This window comes from Antennarius striatus, chromosome 5, assembly GCF_040054535.1.
Source record: "Antennarius striatus isolate MH-2024 chromosome 5, ASM4005453v1, whole genome shotgun sequence".
In the NCBI taxonomy this organism is placed as follows: domain Eukaryota; kingdom Metazoa; phylum Chordata; class Actinopteri; order Lophiiformes; family Antennariidae; genus Antennarius; species Antennarius striatus.
This window is the reverse complement of record NC_090780.1, coordinates 16,724,498-16,743,749: the sequence shown is the minus strand read 5'-3', so window position 1 is coordinate 16,743,749 and position 19,252 is coordinate 16,724,498. Positions and strand designations below refer to the sequence as shown.

The 19,252-nt window shown below is 40.7% G+C and overlaps 2 protein-coding genes across 5 annotated transcripts; one reads left to right on the top strand and one right to left on the bottom strand.

The window, feature by feature from the left end:
- Nucleotides 1-32: 32 nt before the first annotated feature.
- On the bottom strand, nt 33-10,541 carry nab2 (NGFI-A binding protein 2 (EGR1 binding protein 2)). 2 transcript variants are annotated; one of them, XM_068316271.1, is made up of 8 exons: nt 10,408-10,541; nt 10,132-10,224; nt 8,966-9,888; nt 8,692-8,825; nt 7,672-7,723; nt 7,386-7,500; nt 7,108-7,293; nt 33-5,141 (listed from the first exon to the last, which is right to left on the bottom strand). In XM_068316271.1, the coding sequence occupies exons 3-8, from the start codon at nt 9,866-9,868 to the stop codon at nt 5,044-5,046; spliced, it is 1,488 nt and encodes a 495-aa protein (XP_068172372.1). In that variant the 5' UTR covers nt 9,869-9,888; nt 10,132-10,224; nt 10,408-10,541; the 3' UTR covers nt 33-5,043. The 2 variants fall into 2 exon arrangements, with proteins under 2 accessions (XP_068172372.1, XP_068172373.1); XM_068316272.1 differs by lacking the exon at nt 10,408-10,541 and having other exon boundaries at nt 10,132-10,401.
- Nucleotides 10,542-12,099: 1,558 nt separating this feature from the next.
- On the top strand, nt 12,100-17,133 carry dnajc14 (DnaJ (Hsp40) homolog, subfamily C, member 14). 3 transcript variants are annotated; one of them, XM_068314485.1, is made up of 8 exons: nt 12,103-12,173; nt 12,679-13,021; nt 13,377-14,804; nt 14,900-15,006; nt 15,318-15,437; nt 15,539-15,699; nt 16,274-16,376; nt 16,839-17,133. In XM_068314485.1, exons 3-8 carry the CDS (start codon nt 13,581-13,583, stop codon nt 17,128-17,130), a joined length of 2,007 nt encoding a protein of 668 aa, XP_068170586.1. In that variant the 5' UTR covers nt 12,103-12,173; nt 12,679-13,021; nt 13,377-13,580; the 3' UTR covers nt 17,131-17,133. The 3 variants fall into 3 exon arrangements, with proteins under 3 accessions (XP_068170585.1, XP_068170586.1, XP_068170587.1); XM_068314486.1 differs by having other exon boundaries at nt 12,112-12,173; nt 12,679-12,748; XM_068314484.1 differs by lacking the exon at nt 12,679-13,021 and having other exon boundaries at nt 12,100-12,173.
- Nucleotides 17,134-19,252: the final 2,119 nt, after the last annotated feature.

Sequence of the window (19,252 nt, the reverse complement as noted above, 5' to 3'; positions counted from 1 at the left end):
TATATATGAATTTTATATGCTCGATTAATTCCCAAAGGGACATTAGTGGCACACTCTAGTTCAAATCAAATCACACACACGTTAGTTTGTACAAACCATGAACACACAAACACACACAGGAGGCCTTTACCCATGCAGTGGGAATTAGAATGGTGGGCAGCTCCTTCTTGGTGCACCCCAAATGAGTAACTTGCAAGGGGGACGGCGCCTTCAAGGGCGTCTCGGCAGTGGTCCCACTACCAGTGCTCCGGAGGTGAGCTGACATCTCCCACTGTCAGCTCACCTCCGGGTGTTTTTTTCGGGTGGGAGCGGGAATCGAACCGCCAATCTCAGATCATTGATCGACCTGCTCTACCGCCCGTTCTACCACTGAGCCACTGCCGCCCATATATTTACTATCTCTCCTCTGGACATGTCCAAACTATCTCAGTCTGGCCTGTGACTTTATCTCCAAAACCTCTATCATGTGCTGTCCCTCTGATGTACTCATTCCTGATCCTATCTATCCTGGTCACTCCCAAAGAAAACCTCCTGTAATGGTATAAACCAGTTAATGGTTTACTTCGGTTTTTTTTTTACAGCGTATCAACTGTGCTAAAGCTGGCAGCGTTTTGCTGAAGTTTAAAAAATTGAAGATACACTTTAAATTTTATGCAGTAGTAGTAGAAGTAGTGATTGTAGTATTTTCTGAAAGCTCAATTCATACAAATTATAAAATTTTTGACATGCATTTATAGTATTGGTTTATAGAGACATTTGTTTATTCATGCTTGGAGATTCAGATTTGTGAGCGTTACGTCACAGCCCTAGGATGTGATTTAAGTTGCATAGTGGTGTCCACAGCTTTGGTAGGATACTTTGAGAATCCTACCTAAACTAGGTAGTAGATTTGTTTTCCTCCGGAGAATCCACACCACCTTCCCAGAATGTAAAATCAGCATAATTATAGATTATAAATCTAGATCTATGCAAATTACAAACAACAAAAAGCTCGAGGAGTTGGGTTTTTCTTAAAATTGTTTCCCAACTATTTTAAAGCACATGCATCACTGAGAGAACCTTGGTAACATTTATTACTGTCCACATCACAAGTCTAGTCTTTGTTCAAACTAGCAACAGCTATATATTCTTAGATAACTAATACTCTGCTCATCATACTTTACATACACTGAACATGAAGTGAAATATTATTTTGATAACTATAATTTTCACAACACCATTTTGTGCTTTTTATGCTGTGTTTAAGATGTCAACGAACTATTTGTTACACCCTCAAGCTGTAATGAAACTAGAACAGCATATGGCGTTGGATAATCAAGTTGTTATAGTTGAGTTGGGTTTAGTAGTACTGACTAATAGATGTTTTATTTTTGGCATTCTTTTTAACTGTGACAATGCTTGTATTGGGTTTCATGTGATTTTAGAATTTGTATGTTATAATGAAATTAATGGGTGTATAAAGAATGATGACGCTCCTGCTGAACCCAGGAACGTCACATCTGCTTTTCCACCTGTAAAATCTTCTGGGTCCAGCCTCAGAGACAGCAGTTGTTTTGCATAGTAAAGAATCTCAGCACAAACTGTCAGAAATCATTTCAGGAAGCTTCAGACGAAGAATAAAGGTGCAATTTGAATAGAACAGAGGTAACACTATGAGCTCCTGAGTTCTATTATTATTCCATTCATCTCTCACAATCGTTTCATATTGCAAATGTCTGTTGGAACACTATTGAACACACCATGGTTAACATGGTTAACACACCATGCAATAAAATAACATTTATTGAGATAACAAAATAAATAATCTGTTTGGCAACATAATAGTCACAAATGATCCAGACAGGCAGGTGTAACTGATGCACGGCAAGCTACCTTCCTGACATATTCTGTAAATTATGTGGACAAAAAAAACAAACCCTATTAAATCTTTCAACATGAGCATCCTCTTTATATGAGGTCCACATTTTAATCACTTGAACTGGGCCAAACAGGCCGACATAACATGTAGGAGCTGCTGTATGAAGTCAAGCACCATAGGATTTCAAAGGGAACAACAAGCCTGGCGTATTATCTCTCCTGAACCAAATACCATGACAGACACATGAGGCAGTGGATGATGAAGACCAATCTCTTTTTATCTCATAAAAATCAACACATGGCCTCTGAACATAATAACAGACTTGCTTTGAGAAATCCAGATAAACGTCTGTAAACAGTTTTTAGAATCTGGAAACATCATTTCTTGCCTGGCCTGCATTCTCATCACCCAGCACATCACCCATGTGATTGGGGATGGACTAACAGTCCAAAGACAGCGATCATCAGCCCAGCGGGAAGTGTTGCTTACATTTCAAAACCCGTTAGGAAAGCCCTAAAAACATTCCAGTGTTAGGAAACAGCAAATCTCAGATTCCACTTCCTGAACAATGGAGTACACAGCTGATTGATGGTCAATTACCTCCATCTGCTGTGTCCATAACCACAGCAAAGTAGGAGAACTTGAATATTAATATTTCCCTGTATTCAATGTAAGCAAGCATATTTGGTGTATATTAGAATTACATGACACAATGTGTTTTAAAAAAGATCCAAAACCCCCCCAAAAAAACTAATGATTGTTGAGATCAGTCCAGTTTCCAGTCTTCCATCTGAAAATTAATGGCTGGAGACTAGAGCCTGTCCCCATGAGATTTGGTCACCAGTTCATCAAAGGTCTCACACAGACCAATAATGACTTCCACTTATATCCTCAGCTTCAAGCTTGGGTCAACTATATGCTTTTCATAGGCTTGTGAGAGGAAGGCCACATGTGGATTTGAACCCAGGAATTTCTTGCTGTGAGGTAACAGTGCCACCCACTGTGCCACTATCATTGTGTCAGTTGTTAGTCATTGAAATTTTCATCTCAGGCCAAAGTTGTGGATTGCTCAACTGAACAACACAAGTTGTTTAATTTTAAAGGTTCTATGTTATTCACATACCTGTCACCCCTGTCCCTGGTTTGTCTCCAGATGCTCCAGACCCTTTCTTTTCCTTGCTTCACCCATTAGAAACTCTTTTCTGTTAAGCAGCATTCAGATTTGAAACCAACTATGATGTCAGAGACTTTGCATCTACTGTGGGGACATTTCCAGCCTCAAACTATCTGCGTTTTAAACTACAGACAGGCACAGACTGTATATGACCAGAAGGGTACACAGACATCCTATAATACATGATCAGAGTGGCGTTTAAACAAAAAACTTGGAAGACACATTCTGGGGACTTCAGGGTCATATACAACATTTTTAATTGTGAGTATAATGTAGTATGTATGATGTTAGACCGACTATCTTGAAAAACAATGGGTGCAAAACTTAATTCTGTGCTAAAATGAAACAAATAAAATTAAATAAAATTAATTTGAATTGTTGAATCCTACAACTGAATTGTTTTAGTTCCTCTGAGGTTAAGATTGTGTGTCTTTCCCTTTTCTGCTATCTATTGTTTGACAATCTGGCGAGGGAAGGTTGTGTGTGGATGAGCGCTGATGACATTGCTGGCACAGGTGAGTCATGCTTGGTAAAGAGCATCAGCGCAACAACAAGATGACAGCTGACCAGGGGTGTTGCTGGTTGTGTGACACAACTCTGGTAGCCCTTTTCCTAGATAAGAAATGCTGAGAAAAAATTTAAAAAAAGATTGTTGGAACACTATTAAACACTCCACTGCTTTAAGCAATAAAATAACATTTATTGAGATAACAAAATAAATAATCTGTTTGGCAACATAATAGTCACAAATGATCCAGACAGGCAGGTGTAACTGATGCACGGCAAGCTACCTTCCTGACATATTCTGTAAATTATGTGGACAAAAAAAAAAAAACCCTTTTAAATCTTTCAACATGAGCATCATCTTTATATGAGGTCCACATTTTAATCACTCGAACTGGGCTGAACAGGCCGACATAACATGTAGGAGCTGCTGTATGAAGTCAAGCACCATGGGATTTATCTCTGTAAACCTCTGTTTTTCTTCTAAAAGAAGGGCAGCTGATGACTAAGAGTTCCTGCAAGAAGACAATAAACCAGATTTTACTGTAAAGACACTGAAATTTCATCTGGAATAGAGTTAAGATTCTTGTTTGATTAAATGCCGCTGAGTCTAGAAATATTATTTGGAGTTCATTTTCACACAATCAAAGGGAACAACAAGCCTGGCGTATTATCTCTCCTGAACCAAATACCATGACAGACACATGAGACAGTGGATGATGAAGACCAATCTCTTTTTATCTCATAAACATCAGCACATGGCCTCTGAACATAATAACAGACTTGCTTTGAGAAATCCAGATAAACACGTCACAAATGCTCCTCCTAGTCTTAGCTCATATTTGAATCCTTAGAATATGAATAACTGACTTCTAAATCCTTTAGTTCTCTGAGGGTGAAGAGCTGCTGAGAACGTTTTATAGACTGTTTCTTAGTTTGTTTTAGTTTTATAACTTTCTGGGAATGTAGATCAAATTCTGTAAGTGACACATTTCCTTTCCACGAGTGCTGCGTGTTGCTGGCAGGAGTTAGGAGAGACAAGCTCCAAAGTTGCAGTGCCCCCTGCTGTGTTGAGCTCGACTGTGAAACAGTTGACACTCTTAAAAAATTGGCTAATTTGTAAAATAATGTTTTTTTTTCTTCTGTATGTCCTGCAGGTGTAACTAACAATATTTTCCTTATTGTTAGTTACACCTGCAGGACATACAGTCGGTTAAATAAAAAAACAACAAAAAAAGTGCCTCCCCTTCATATTTTCTGAATATACAGTACAGTCAAAATCATTCAGTCCTTCTGGATTTCAGTGTTTAGAAGTACTGCAGGTTGATGGATGTCGCTGGTAAATTCTTCACATTGATTTTGATGGTGATTAGAGACTCTTCCTCATCAAATGTCAGGGATGGGGTACGAGACGAGAAACCTGCTCAGCCACAGCCTGTACGGTAGACTCTGAGTCGAGTCTGGCGGCAGGCTTCAGAAAAAGCTCCCTGACGACAGGCGGGCGGTTTCATTTTCTGCAGTGATTTGAGTCGTCTTTGTTAATGCAGGGGCTACTGCTCCTACATGCCGTTATCAAACTCCGTCTCTCCATTTTACTGTCAAAGTCTGTGAAGAAAGGTACAGTTCAAAATGAGTACTCATAGCAAAATGAACTTCAGAGTCAGGAAAAGAACACATGTCAGTTAGAAGAGCAATGAAACATGCTTTTTGGATAATCTCTCCTGTTAGCTGTGTTATAAATTTCAAGTCAACATTTGTAAAACAGATTTCAATTTATACATTTCTTGCTATTACTTGATCTGAGATGAGCTTTACATCATTTTATAGTACAGACACAAAAGATAAATATTTGATTCAAAGTCATCAAAATGCAACCGATATTTTAAGACCTTTGAATAATAGTTTGGGGAATTCAGTAAGAACCTCTCCCACATGGAATGAAGTCATCGCAGTTTCTATGTCCAATCCAAGCTGTTGTGAAACAAAATGCATTTAACAAGTGTAATTTGTTCATGGGATGGTGATACTGGAAAGATGCAGTCAACAAAACAAGTGTTTTGTATGTGTTTGTAAAATTAATTTAGAAGGGAGAAGCTATGAAAAAATTAAAAATGTGTCCTGAAACTATGATGTTAGGTGTGATAGGAGGCTGCAAGTGGAAATATCACAAAGTTTTTCCCTGTTGAAGAGTCCATGTGTGTTTGATTATGCTTTTTCCAGTGGGGCTTAACAACATGTATTAAAGTAAATACGTAATCAATACGTATCAATGTATCATTTGATAGTAAAGTGACTTAAAGTGGTAAGATTTATAAGATGGAGATTCCTTAGTGTTGCAGAAGCAATGTCCTGTCTACATGAACCATCAGTGAACCTTAACATATGACAGAAAAAATGAACAATGAAGAAAATGAGAAAAATGTCTGACTGATAACAGACAAAGGAAAATTGGATGGGTGAGAAAGAAAAAACGAGAGGAAGATCTACGTCAGAGATGAAACATATGTCATGTCTTGTTGTTGTTGTCTCCGCAGTCCTCTTGGTAGATGGAGAAGATGTATAAAAAAGACTGTGCCATTTCCCTGCCCACAGGTTTTATTTTTGTGTACTGTCGCTTGGTGAGTCAATGCAACGCCCCTCCAATTACCTCCCACTCCATCGCCCCCACGCCCCATCCATCCCGCCCTTCAGCCCATGCACCTAACACACTCTGACGTCAGTCGCTGCTGAGAAGGGGGGTTCGATTCTTCCACCCACAGAGTACTTCCTACCCCCCCCCCCCCCTTCTCTCTCGCGCTCTCTGCCCACCCCCTCATATTCTTTGCTGGCTTCCTTCTCCTTGCTTCATCTCTTTGACTGGCTATCACAGCCCAGAATGTCTAACTTGCTCAGATCTTTTTTTTCTTTCTTGCGAAAAGCTGCAAAGCATCGGAAAAATGCTATATTAACAGGGTATTAAGGAAGTGCTGTAACAGTGCAACACCCCCATCTCTCACTCTCTATATATCTCTCTGCCTCCTGTTTCCATCTCTAACTTCCATCCTCTCTAATTTACAGTCTGGTGGAGTTCAGCTGTGCATGGTGGGAGGCGTCGCCTAGTGTGACTCACTAGAGTTCAAGCTCTAGAGCTATAAAATATTCATTGTTAGGAGAAGCAAGTCAATCTCGGTCTGTCATTTTTGATCCAACCCCAATCCCAACTCGCTCGCTTTCAATTCTGCCACCACTTCTGACTTTAAGAATAATTTTGATACTTTCAGAAATGTGCTCACCTGCTTTAAAGTAAGGCTGAAATGAGTATTAATTACCTTAGCTCAGTGAGAAAATTGGAAACCAGGAAAACATTTAACCTAACTCTGTTTGAAGGCTTAAGAGCTGGGATTTTGTGCTATGCCAAGGTAACTGGCTTCCAACTGTGCCTTGCATTTATCATACAGCTGTGTTTTCATATAAGTCTGACAAAAAGTAAATAGGCACTTTCCCAAAAATTAAAACACAACAAATTCATAAAACACACTAACAAAAAAAAAGAAAAAAAGAATTATACTCCGTGTCCTTTATGAAAAGTCACCTGAAGACTGAGTTCCTTCTGGACCAAGGCTAATTTTGCCAGCACGATCATGTGACACCATTCGAGCCAATCGCAATCCTTCGTCCATTAGCGTTTGCTGTATGAGATGGCGGCTCCAGCTGGCAGAGTTGGAGGTGTCGATGTGGGGACGGGGGGAGGGAGACTGGTTGCACTGTGAGCCAATGTCTAAATGGACAAACAGATTTGGGTGTTAATACTGATGAGCTCAGAGATAACCAGAGCACATTGGTTTTATTACATGGGCATGAGGTCTTCACCATGTGATGCGCTATCCAAGCTTTCTGTAGATGCGTTGTCATCATCTGCCCTCTGGGTCAAACCCTCTGATGCCTCCACTCCAAGAAGTGATGACACGCTATCAGGCACGATCACCTGTAACGCATCACCGTCAGTTTAAAGCTAAAGAAACACTTCAAATTACGGGAAGAGGCTTTAAATTGGGCTACGTGCACACACAGCATTTTGTCTTGGAATCCCACATTCATCTGTATGAGATCACACTGCATCTTGTTAAGTGTTTGCAGCACTGCTCTGAAAACTTACCTCGTGCCTTACTCTCTTCTGGGACAGAATACTGTTCTCGTCTGTATTTGCCCTGTGAGTGAAAAAGAGTCAAGTCAAAGTTCTTTCTTTCTCTTGGAAAAAAGTAATCTGGTAATGGAAATTTCTGACTCCATGTTTTTGCAAAGCTTTCAATTGCAAGTCAGTCGATAAAGGTTGATCTCCACCTAGAAATGGATCCTGAGTTGGGATCTTCCTTTGTCAAACAGAGTCAGTGTTTTTGCCCAAAATATTTAAAAACTGTTTCTAAATATTTAACACTAATTTTCCTACAATATATTTATTACAATTATTGGTTTACAAATGTAAATTTTGGAAAAAGGTCTGTGTTGTAAATATTTTGAATGCCATTTGGTGACGAGCAACAGGGGAAATGTTTGTTGTTTGAATTAACCGACGTCAACTTTAAGAGCTCTACCTTTAAAATATTAATATTTGAAATGAAGGCCCTGTCTTACATACGAAACTTTAACACTACTAAATTTACTGTAATATATTTAGATAGTTTCTGGTTATCTCGCTGTGTATGGTCAGCTACTCAGTAACTTCTTCAGGTTTTTTCTTTAAGTAATGTGATACTGTATATACTTTCAGTAGAATGTGTTGCTGTGTTAACACACAGAGTTGTTGTGTATTCCTGTGTGGCTCCGTTTAACTCATTATACTAATACTGCAGAGGTGGGAGTTCAATTCCCACAGTGATTTGATCCCGGTTCATTTGAAAATGATGGAATTGTAAGGAGGATGACTCACATGAACCATGTGGTTTATGTAGAATGCACAGTATACAATATTTATTCCTGCTATGAAATGATTTAATCAATTTTTATTTCACATGTGGTTTGTCATAACAAGCTACATTTTGCTGTGCAGGGTTCAGGAATAAATTTTTATATTTAAAATTTTATCTCCAATCCAGCAGTCAAGAGTTAGTGTTGTTGCCGTGGCGTTGATGTGTGCTGGTCAGTGGTTGATATTCTTCCCTATGGGCAGCGACCTTACCTTGCATGCTTCAGTGTGGAGGTGTAGGCACATTTTCTCGCAACCTGCCGTGCCAAAGAGAAGAGTTCCACCCGTCTCAGCAGAAGTGCATTGTCACGTATGCAGAACTGGGCTGCAGCTTCATTGATAATCAGCTGAAAAGGAAAAGCACCGAATGAAGGAGGGATGTAAATATGGACATTGCAGACATCAAGTAATCTCATCTCATAGTTTTGAGATTCATATTTGTGCCAGATTAAATCAGACATAACTCCATTGTTCTTTGTGCTTTTACCTCATGATGTGTCAGCTGCTTCCCTTCTCTCCTTTTAGAGTCAAAGCGCCCATATATGAGGCTATACTTCCTGATCTCTTCTTCTTTGTTCTCATCCTGGGGCCCCATTTTGAAGATGTGTCCCACAGTCTTTGCCATCTTCTTGTTCATCCTAAGGAGTGTCTTCACCTCTGCGGGATCTGACAGGGGAAGGGTCCGCAGGAGTCTCTCTACGCTCTCCACCACCGCCCGCGCTGTCTCCCCGTCTAGCTGTCCTCCAGGCCAGGCAGACAGGGCTGTAGGGCCGAAAGAAGCAGAGGGGCTTGGAGATGTGGAAGGACCTGGGGGGCATGTGGACAGCAGCGGTGGGCTGGGTGGGTCCTCCTCTATTCCAGATGCAGACACTAAAGGACAGTTTCTATCAGGCTCTGGGCTGAGCCAATGTGGCTCCATGGGTGACAGCTTTTCTCTGTAGTGTGGGTCTGGTGGCTGTGGGGAGGCCTGGGAGCAAGGGCTTCTGGGACTCCCACTGTGCATTGGAGTAAGACACGCCCGATCTTCCCTTTCACAAGGTGAACCTGGCTGCCCATTACTCACGGACTTCTTCGCACCGCCTGTCGTTCCACCAGCGCCCGTTCCGTCTACTTTAAAGAGTGGGATACCTCCAAGAGGGACGGGCTGGCTGAAAAGGGCAGGGTTTGCCACCCAGTCTCGGAGGGCCTTTTGCAGCCTACGCACATGCAGTGGCTTGGTGGCCATTCCAACTAGTGCCATGATCTCCAGAAACTCCTCCTCAGCTGCCTCACATAGCTGCTGCACATCATCACCACCTTGCTGGATGAAGGTTTCATAATAGGCCAGCAGGTTGGCCCTCTGAAGGACCCGATAGAGCTGCAACTCCCCGAGTGTGCGTGGCAGAGACATGGCACACTGTACTGGAAAATCTAAAAAGGAGAAAGGAAAGACATAAACTTCCTGTGAACTAATTTAGGTAGATAGTTTGAGACATGGACTTTACTTGGCATATTAGCAGTAAATTAATTCTTTCTAAATTGAGGAGCGATTGGTAACAAATCGATAGTGGAAGTTTGTGTGTGTTTTTGGTGCTTTTTCCTACAATAAACGAACTTATTTCACACGTTTTTCATTTAAATTATCTTTGCTGAGTGACAGTCAACCTCTCTCACCTTCTTCAGGACAGATGGTCTGTTGCGCACGGAGGGGAATCTCGGTGAAGTGTCTCTCCAGTCACCTGACGTCACAGGTCGGTCCTCCTCACACTGAAAAATATGTTCTCTACCAATTACAGTGGATCGTGGAGACAAAAGCGCGTTAGGCTACAATAAATTAGGGATGCTGCGTTTCCAGGTCAGATAGAACCATCGACTGGAGGCAAACGCTCCTTGGTCAGAGGAGAACCCGGTCAAAATACAAAACACAGTTGTAGACTGTTCGTTCCTTACCCTGCTGCCTATCGCCGAAAGCGTCCCCGGCTCAGATTGGCGTAGTAAATCCCCTTTGCGTATTTTACCTCGTCTGAGATCACTAGCAGAAATCCTCCTCCTCCGGCGCACCGTATTGGCTGCTGGCTGCCCTGTCTGTGTGGGCTGGAGAATGACGGGGGTGGACTGCAGCACGCCATCTGACCGAAAATGAGCCTTCCTCTCCCGGTAGAGAGGCGGCATTCAAACTGGAGATGTGGGTGGTCGTGGGGAGGGAGGGAGGGGGGGGGTTAACCCTCTGCGTCTTCGAGAGCAATCTTTTATGCAAAAGCTGCTGGGGGTTCCCACAATGTTTGTCTTGTTGGCTCAAGTGATGAAAGACCGTTGTGTTCACAGACTGGTTAATTATCTTAAATTTAGAATTTCCCAGGCTGTTGTTTTAATGCTAATATTTACATGCAAATTTAAAGGGACAATCGACAAAATAGGTTAATTAAATCTTCCCAAAATATCACTGTGTTAAATCCTTTAACGCTTATTAAATTCTACCCGTGCACCCAGGGGATCAGCGTTTCCACACATTACTGTGTTTACACATGTAGTTTGTTTCACATTATTTTGCTCTATAAATGCCATACTACATTAGTCACACGTACCTCAACACACAACACATTTATTCACGTTTTCTTCAACAGACGGTCTTGAGCGACGGACCACGACTCATTGCGCGTCTGTTTTATGTTTACTCTTGCTTTTTCATACAGAACGTCTACATTTGACATTTACTGCGCAAGCATATCAAGTCTCAAGTTTGGCAAATTTCCAGTTTCAAAAGTAACACATCAAAATAAAAATCATTATCCTGTGAACACAGCACAACCTTTAACATACTACACACTGTCCACACAATATTTGGGATTAGACACAAGCCATCGTATTTATTTGTCAGGATTTCCGGACAAGCAAGTGGGAAGTGATGAACTGGAGAATAGTAGGTTGTGATATTCTAAATAATAGGCCCCAGCACTAAACCTATGCGTATTTAGTGTGGGTATCAGCAAGAACTCGTTTTTTGTCTGTAAAACTACATTTGATTGTACATAACACTGACAATATGGACGGACACCTTTGTCAATGTTGTTTTTAATATTACTGGTATTACTGACAGAATAAAGCTACCCTTGTCTTAATAGAAAAACAAAGTCACTCTGTATTGGTTCTGTAACATAAATATGAGCTAATTTAAATAAAAAATTGATGCAAAACAAAATATATTTTCAATGATGCAATCAAAATTAGGATATAAACAAAAAGAAGAATCATAGACATACTGGAAATGTTCAATTAAAAATTTATTTAAAAAACATAATATATTGAAAACACGTTCATTTGGTACACTTATACAAATACAATCACAGTAATGGATAGGTTGACAGATGAACTTAGGCCGGAATACCCATGGACCATGATATTCACTTTAGAAATGCTTAAGCCTTCTACCAAGTTCCATAAAAATCTGTCAAGTTTTCTTTTATAATTCCAACAGACAAACGAACAATCGAATAAACAAATAAAACGCAAATAAACAGACGACAACGTGACCTCTTCGGCGAAGGGATCTGTCAAAAGCACCACTCCTGACTGACAGCAGGGGGCGCTACACACAACTGTGTCCTCCAGTGTGTCCCACCAGAGAAGAAGAAAATAGTCGAAGAAGAACTATCTAAAGAAATAACACGGGCACTTGGCTGTCTGTTAACAAACAAGGTTACACAATTGTCTGCGAGGTATATATGACATCTAATTTGTTTGAATGCAAAATGCAAAGTAATTTTCCTATTTCCTGGACACGTCTGGTGACTAAAACATAACTGAGCGTGCTCGTTCACCCCAGGAAGGAGAAACAGTCGTTAATATTAGCTTGTGCTAGTTGCTACTGTCATAAGCTAGCACTTAGCCTGTTTGTGTGGTAGTTTTTTGTGCTTGCTTAAGACGCTCAGCTGTTGACGGTCCTGCTGTTGTTTAAACCTCGTTTGAAACCTTATTAAATCAGATTATTGTCAAGTTAGCCAGACAGACGTAAACTAATTTTAGCTCCCGTGATTTCTGTCTCTTGCAGTTGCCTATAAGCTTTCTCATGCTAACCCTGGCTGTGAACTAATATTAGCCGTCTTTAAACGTGATGTTGCCAGACTAAAATTAATCAGTGACTTTAAGGCTCGTCGCTTAGTAATGATCACTTTTGTCGGTCTTTCTTGTGTGTTAACCTTTGTTCACCCACACCGTTTTCAGATAGATAGGCAGGAGGCCTAGAGGAAGACCAAAGAGGAGATTTATGGATGTGGTGAAAGAGGACATGAAGGTAGCTGGTGTGAGAGAAGAGGATGCAGAAGACAGGGTTAGATGGAGGCAATTATTTCACTGTGGCGACCCCTGAAGGGAAAAGCCCAAAGGAGAAGAAGACTCACAGTTGCTGACAGTATTGTCCAAAGAGGATGTTTATAATTGATTTTTTTTGTTACCCAGTCTGCAAAGAAAGCAGCGTCAGATGGCCAACACATCGTTTTAAAGCTCCAGATCTCCACATCTCTGCTTGTCTCATGTTGTTTGACTGTCAATAAGCTCAAATATACAAGTACAGGATATTTTTACGTATTAGCTTTATATGTTTATAATTTTATACCACTACATTAGTACTGAGTACAGTGTAGCTTTTATATGAAATACTGTCTGCGGTAAATCTCCAGATGTCAGATTTATTTTCTTAAATTATCATGATGATGCAGAAAGTACCACCCAGAGATATTACAAGAATTGTGCCTATGGTGTTAATTTTAAAGTTAGTAAAGATGTATATTATGATAAAGCTCTTACCTTCCACTTTGTTTCTTACTCTTTAGAATGAAAACTTTCCTTGTCCTTGATTGAAGCATATTGCTGGCTAAATTTTTACTGAGTAACGATGCTTTTTAAACACTGCTTCTTTTCAGATAACAAATTGGAACATGATGTGAGATGATGTGAAACCTGGAAGAGTCGCAGATATGGTGGACCTGAGACCGACCTTCAGGATTCCCCAGTCTCGCTTTAAAAAGAGAGTCTGGGGAAAACATTGCCACATCGTATGGATCTAGGATATCATCTTGCAGGAAATTCCAATTTCACAGTTCTTCATTCGAACACTTGTAAAGAACATGGAGCAAGAAACTGCTGAGAAGGAGACAGATGGGTTTACAGAGACTGATGAGGAGGTGACTGAGGGCGAGTCTAACTCAGTCACCTGTTCTAGTCAGTGGGGGGGTGGATACAAGCACGGCGACTGTGAGCAAGAGAACAAAAGAGCCAATCTCAAATCTCAGGACACCCTAAATCCAGAAACTCCTGAAGACTCTGAAATTGGTGATACAAAGTATGGTACATCTCCAGAGGCTAAAGAAGATTGTGAGGAGGCTTCTGATGGGTCTGAGAATGGCATCGCTGTAGATCTTGACAATTTACATGTTATTAACCAAGAAGAGGATGATGCTGCAAAGGAGCACCACATGAACGACGAGTCTGACTGGAAGAATGAGGGAACTGGAAGGCGATTCAGACTCAGAAGCAGTGGGTTATTTTCAGAGCAGAACAGTCAAGGTGCTTTTCCCGCAATGCAGAAAGGCAATGTCATGTCAAGTGGCAGTCGACACAAACAGGCCCGCAGGCGTAACCACCATCACCATTATCAGCAGAACAGAGGTCGCAGGCGGGCAGGCAATCAGCTTCTGTTGGCTTTCAAGGAGATGCTGTCAGAGTCACTGAGCTTCTGGTGCATCTCCTGCATCCACATGATGATTGAGATTATTGTCACCTTAACTCACAATTGTGGCGTATGTGTTGAGACTGGAGTTGTGAAACTCTACAACGTAGGGCAGCATCTCCTTTTGAAGATCACAGACATAGCAGGGATGAAGGCCGATGCTAGCCGGATTCTAAGATGGACAAAATGCACTGGAACGGTCTTAAGGTCTAAAATTGTTCGGACAGTGAAGTGGGTTAAGACAGCTGCCTTATCTTGTTTTAGACTTCTCTGTGCATTGGTTGTTCTCAGTACCCATTGGGCAAAGGGTTTCTTGGGTCGCCTTGGTGGGGAGAGGGGACAACGCTATTGGACAAGTTTTCAGGAGTCAAAGTTTTGGAAAAGAGTGGTGTCTCTTGTTGAAAGAGTCCAAAATAGGTTCAGAAGAGATGGCCATTTACCCCGGTTTGGCTCTGAGTCACCTGGACGTACAGGTCGAGCCCAACCAGTTCAAGAGCTTGAGAGACTGTTGGCTTTGGCTGAAGTACCAGAAGATGAACTTGACCCCTTCACAGTGCTTGGTGTGGAGCTGCAGGCCACTGATACTGAGCTGAAAAAGGCCTACAGACAGCTGGCTGTCCAGGTTTGTATGAAATACATTTGTGGAAAACCTAAAATGATAAGAATTAGAATTACTCCTTTACAAATAGAAGCTTTCCTTCTAATCTCATTTTTTAGGTTCATCCAGATAAGAATAAACACCCACGAGCTGGAGAGGCATTCAAAGTACTGCGGGCTGCATGGGATATTGTCAGTAACCCAGAGACACGGCGAGAATATGAGTTGTGAGTACTCAGAAAACGTGGTTATTACAGAGCATATTGATTATAAAATGAAAACTAAAGAAATCTAGTGTCTTGAAAATTTTTTATTGACTATCATTGTGTCGTTTTAAACATTTTACTCATCCTCTTTTTCTTTAGTGCTGAATAAGCCCCTCAGTGGACATTGTTCTTCCATTATTTTCATAAAGTGTAATCTATTTCATTATGTGCAAATAGTATTGATAAATATAACATACATTTTCTGAAACTATTCAATGTCTGTATTTCAATATTGACAGTTGTTTGTTTTTGTTTATCACATTGTTAAATAGGAAGCGTATGGCAGCAACAGAGCTCTCAAAATCTATGAATGAGTTTCTCACCAAACTGCAGGATGACCTGAAGGAAGCCATGAACACTATGATGTGCACCAAGTGCGAAGGCAAACACAAGTATGTTAGCACACACCTTAGATGTTCACACACAGCTGAATCATTGCTTGTGTAGTAGATTTTCACAGCAGCTGTTTCCTTTGTGACTCGTGGATGTGCAGGCGGTTCGAGATGGATCGTGAACCTGCTGAAGCCCGGTTCTGTGCAGAATGTAATAGTTGCCATAGTGCTGAGGAGGGGGACCTGTGGGCTGAATCCAGCATGTTGGGCCTACGAATCACATACTTTGCCTGTATGGATGGAAAAGTTTTTGATATTACAGGTGAACATGGTCTCTTTCTAAGATTAATTTCATTCACAAGTAGCTTTAGTTTGACCGAGTTAATGAAACTACCCATCGCACATGACATCTGTTTTTCCAGGTCAGAGAAACATGTGCATGCATTAGAAGTACTTTCTACAGCAGTGTTGTTCTTAGTCATGCAACTGGTGGGGCGGCAGTGGCTCAGTGGTAAAGCGGGCAGTAGAGCAGGTCGTCCTATGATTTCAAGATCGGTGGTTCGATTCCCGCTCCCACCCAAAAAAATACCCGTAGCTGACAGTGGGAGGTGTCAGCTCACCTCTGGAGCACTGCCGAGGTGCCCTTGAGCAAGGTGCCGTCCCCTTTACAAATTGCTCATTTGAGGCGCACCAAGAAGGAGCTGCCTGCCACTCTACCTCCCGTGCATACCTATAGTCCCCCTTGTGTATGTTTGTGATACAGGGGCCTGTACTCTCTAATATATATATGTATGCATGCATTTGAATCATTAGCTAGAGAGTACTTTCTTAATTTCCCTTCGGGGATCAAAAACAGTATTTTAAATTAAAATAAAAAATTAAAACTCATGTTTCAGAGTGGGCAGGGTGCCAGAGAATAAGAATTTCTCCCGACACCCATCGTGTACCCTATCACATCTCTTTTGGCTCAAAGAACAACAGCAACCCCACACGACACAGGTAAGTTCGTATTATTCATATTCGGTTTGGTGTGTTGCCTTCATGAGCCTGACAACTAGTTTTGGTGAACATTACATTCACACTGTATTTGGAACAGCTAATGCTGATTTTAAAATGTTATGTCTGGCCTTCCAGACATAACATGAAAACGATTGTATAAATTTAAATAATGCTCTCTCAATTACTTAAAGAGATGAGGACATGCTTTAAAAATATTATTTGAATAGAATGTTTATTTAAAGGTCTACAATTTTAATACCTGTAAACCTAGACCTGTAAAAATAACATCAATTTTGAATGTTTTTTTGTTTTCTGCTGACAAAACAACTCATTCTAGTGTTACTGATCGTTTTCCAAGTAGTCTTTTGTTAATGATAGCTTGTGTAATTATAATGTTAACAGAACATTCATGGCTCAAATTGCAACCAACTGACCAATTTAATTCCCTAAATTCCCATTCAGGACCCCCTCAGAACACACAGGTCCAACCAACCCTGCAGACCTGCAGGACTTCTTCAATCGCATCTTCAAGGGGGGACCTCCAAACGACATGGCTGCCAATGGGGGCTTTTTCCCTTCTGGTCCGCCTCATCACCAGCCACCTGGTTCAGGGGTGCCCCCATTTTCCCCTCCTCCTGACCAGACAGGTTTCTATATGCCTGGGGGTCACCGGCCAGAGTCCAGTGATACGTGGGCTGAAAGTGGCAGACCTCCCAGAAGAAGAAAGAAAGTCCGTAAACCCTTCCAGAGGTAAAATCTACAGACAGACCTCTCAGTGAATCAACAAGAAGACATTAGAAAACGGCCATATTTGTTTCTTGCTCTGAAGTGGATACGATTCATGTGGTTAAGACTACAGTGAGATCAGCTGGTGGAGAGACTGAATCATGAAACGGATCCTGTTGACGGAATAAAAGTATTGAAGGAGGACCTGCTAGTGATGGTGCTTTACCTCTCATTTCTCCTTAGTTTTTTGATGGTCTTAAGATAACTGTAGCCTTGGTATTGAAATTCTCATTGGGATGCTATGAATAACCAGCTTTTCACAATTTTCTGCCATATCTTAAATGCATGGTTTATTCACCTGCATTTCAACAGCTGCATTCTCTCACTTTGCTGTTTAAGTTCTGCTTAGGGTTCTGAGAACATTGGTTTCAGACTGAATGACACTTGAAGAGAGATGAAGAGGTCATTGTGGATCACATCCAGCCAGTAACCGGCATTAGGATCCACTGAGCCATCTAGACTCAGTTTAAACAGTTGTGATTTACAGAAACTCGAATGACAACACTGTCAATACTGAATAATCTTAAGATCACTCACTAAAGCTGCCCTCTCTCTTCAAGAGCCACTGAGCTAGACAGCAGACAGTGAACCCGCAGCACAACCAAGATCAAAGTCTGGACCGGAATTAGTGAAAATAATTACATCTGTCTTTTTGATGTCAGATATACAGATTCAAATATGCTTAAATCTGCCTGTTTGTTGTTTAAACTCCAGATTAGTATTGTGACTACATGACAGAGTCAGGTGTATTCTTGCAAATGAGCGAGGTTGAGAAGGTCTCATGAAAAAGACTTAAGAAGTGACACCCTGACATTTTGAAATTATTTTTTTTCTGCTGGGGAGCTGCAGTTTGATGGCTGATATAAATGAGTGGATCCACACTGCCCCCTGTTGATTCATTGTAACTGTCTTGTAAACACATGAAACAAGAGCTCAGTTTGACAGAGCTGCATAAGGATAGTCTCGAATTTAAGAAATCACAAAATGAGCCTGAACAGTATGTTTACTTAAAATGCTGTCAAATTTGTTTTTCTCACAGTAAGCCTTAAATAAGAACATAAAAGCATGATAAGTCTGCAACATGTGTTTTTACAGTTTATGTACATATCCAGACTGATACTGAAAAAAAATGTTATCATCTACATGATAACATTTTCTTTTCTTTTTTTTTGCCCGTTTGCTGCTTATGTAAATCATCAATCATCTGCATTAGTGAGCTGTAATAACTCATTCATAACATCAGTCCATTTGTATGGAGTCTGTCATAGATTTGACTTTCTGGTTATTATTTCAAACAACTACAACTTCATGTTAAGATCTGCTTTGTCATCTCAGTGTTTTATGATAGCGTATAATTACCATATTCTGGCTCAAGTTTAACAGTCGCATATTAACTCATGTTGCGTTCCACCTGAATGTGGTTCAGCTTTCCAAATACCAAGGTCACATTAAGACAAAATCTAATCTACATATACTCTCTGCAGTATTGCTGTGTCAACATGAAGAGATTGGTTGCACTATGAGTGTAGTCTTTGAATACAAATTTAATTTTTATGTTTTAATGCAAAAGAAGAAAGCAGATTTGTTTACACTTTAAATGGAATTTGAAGTGGCTCTATATATACATATACACACACACACACACACACACACACACACACACACACACACACAAAATTGATGGTGAAAAGGGCTTTTTTTTCGCGTTAATTTGTACATCTGCCATGGTAAAGCTAGCAGGAGGATCTTGAACGGTGATGTAGCAGAAAAGGACTCCTCCATTCACACACCAGAGGATGTAAATGTGTTAACAGCTAATCTGTAGTTTTGTTATTTTGAGGGGGTATAAATGTCAAATTAGTGAAATTTTTTAAAAGCAACATTTGATTCACACAGCCATAAAAAACACATTCTGCACATTGCAGGTTTCTTCGGTTTGTTTGAAATGATGAAATGTTCTAGATATTGTCTGCGATCAAAAATGACAGGTTTGCCATGTTTCTTTCCATGTGTCAGACTTTTTCTCACCTGTGGAGTTGTTTCCTCTCAAACCGATTTGAAACTTAAAAATGGGATTGACAATAAAATCT

What these genes read in the sequence shown, in the direction of transcription:
- nab2 (XM_068316271.1), bottom strand. Translation starts at nt 9,868, where the DNA reads ATGTCTCTGCCACGCACACTCGGGGAGTTGCAGCTCTATCGGGTCCTT. An exon ending in CTTGGATAGCGCATCACATG is followed by an intron (nt 7,294 to 7,385) that starts GTGAAGACCTCA and finishes TTGTCCATTTAG; the next exon opens with ACATTGGCTCACAGTGCAAC. An exon ending in AGAAGGAACTCAGTCTTCAG is followed by an intron (nt 5,142 to 7,107) that starts GTGACTTTTCAT and finishes CTTTCTTCACAG; the next exon opens with ACTTTGACAGTAAAATGGAG.
- dnajc14 (XM_068314484.1), top strand. Translation starts at nt 13,581, where the DNA reads ATGGAGCAAGAAACTGCTGAGAAGGAGACAGATGGGTTTACAGAGACT. An exon ending in AAGTGCGAAGGCAAACACAA is followed by an intron (nt 15,438 to 15,538) that starts GTATGTTAGCAC and finishes GTGGATGTGCAG; the next exon opens with GCGGTTCGAGATGGATCGTG. An exon ending in AAAAGTTTTTGATATTACAG is followed by an intron (nt 15,700 to 16,273) that starts GTGAACATGGTC and finishes CTCATGTTTCAG; the next exon opens with AGTGGGCAGGGTGCCAGAGA.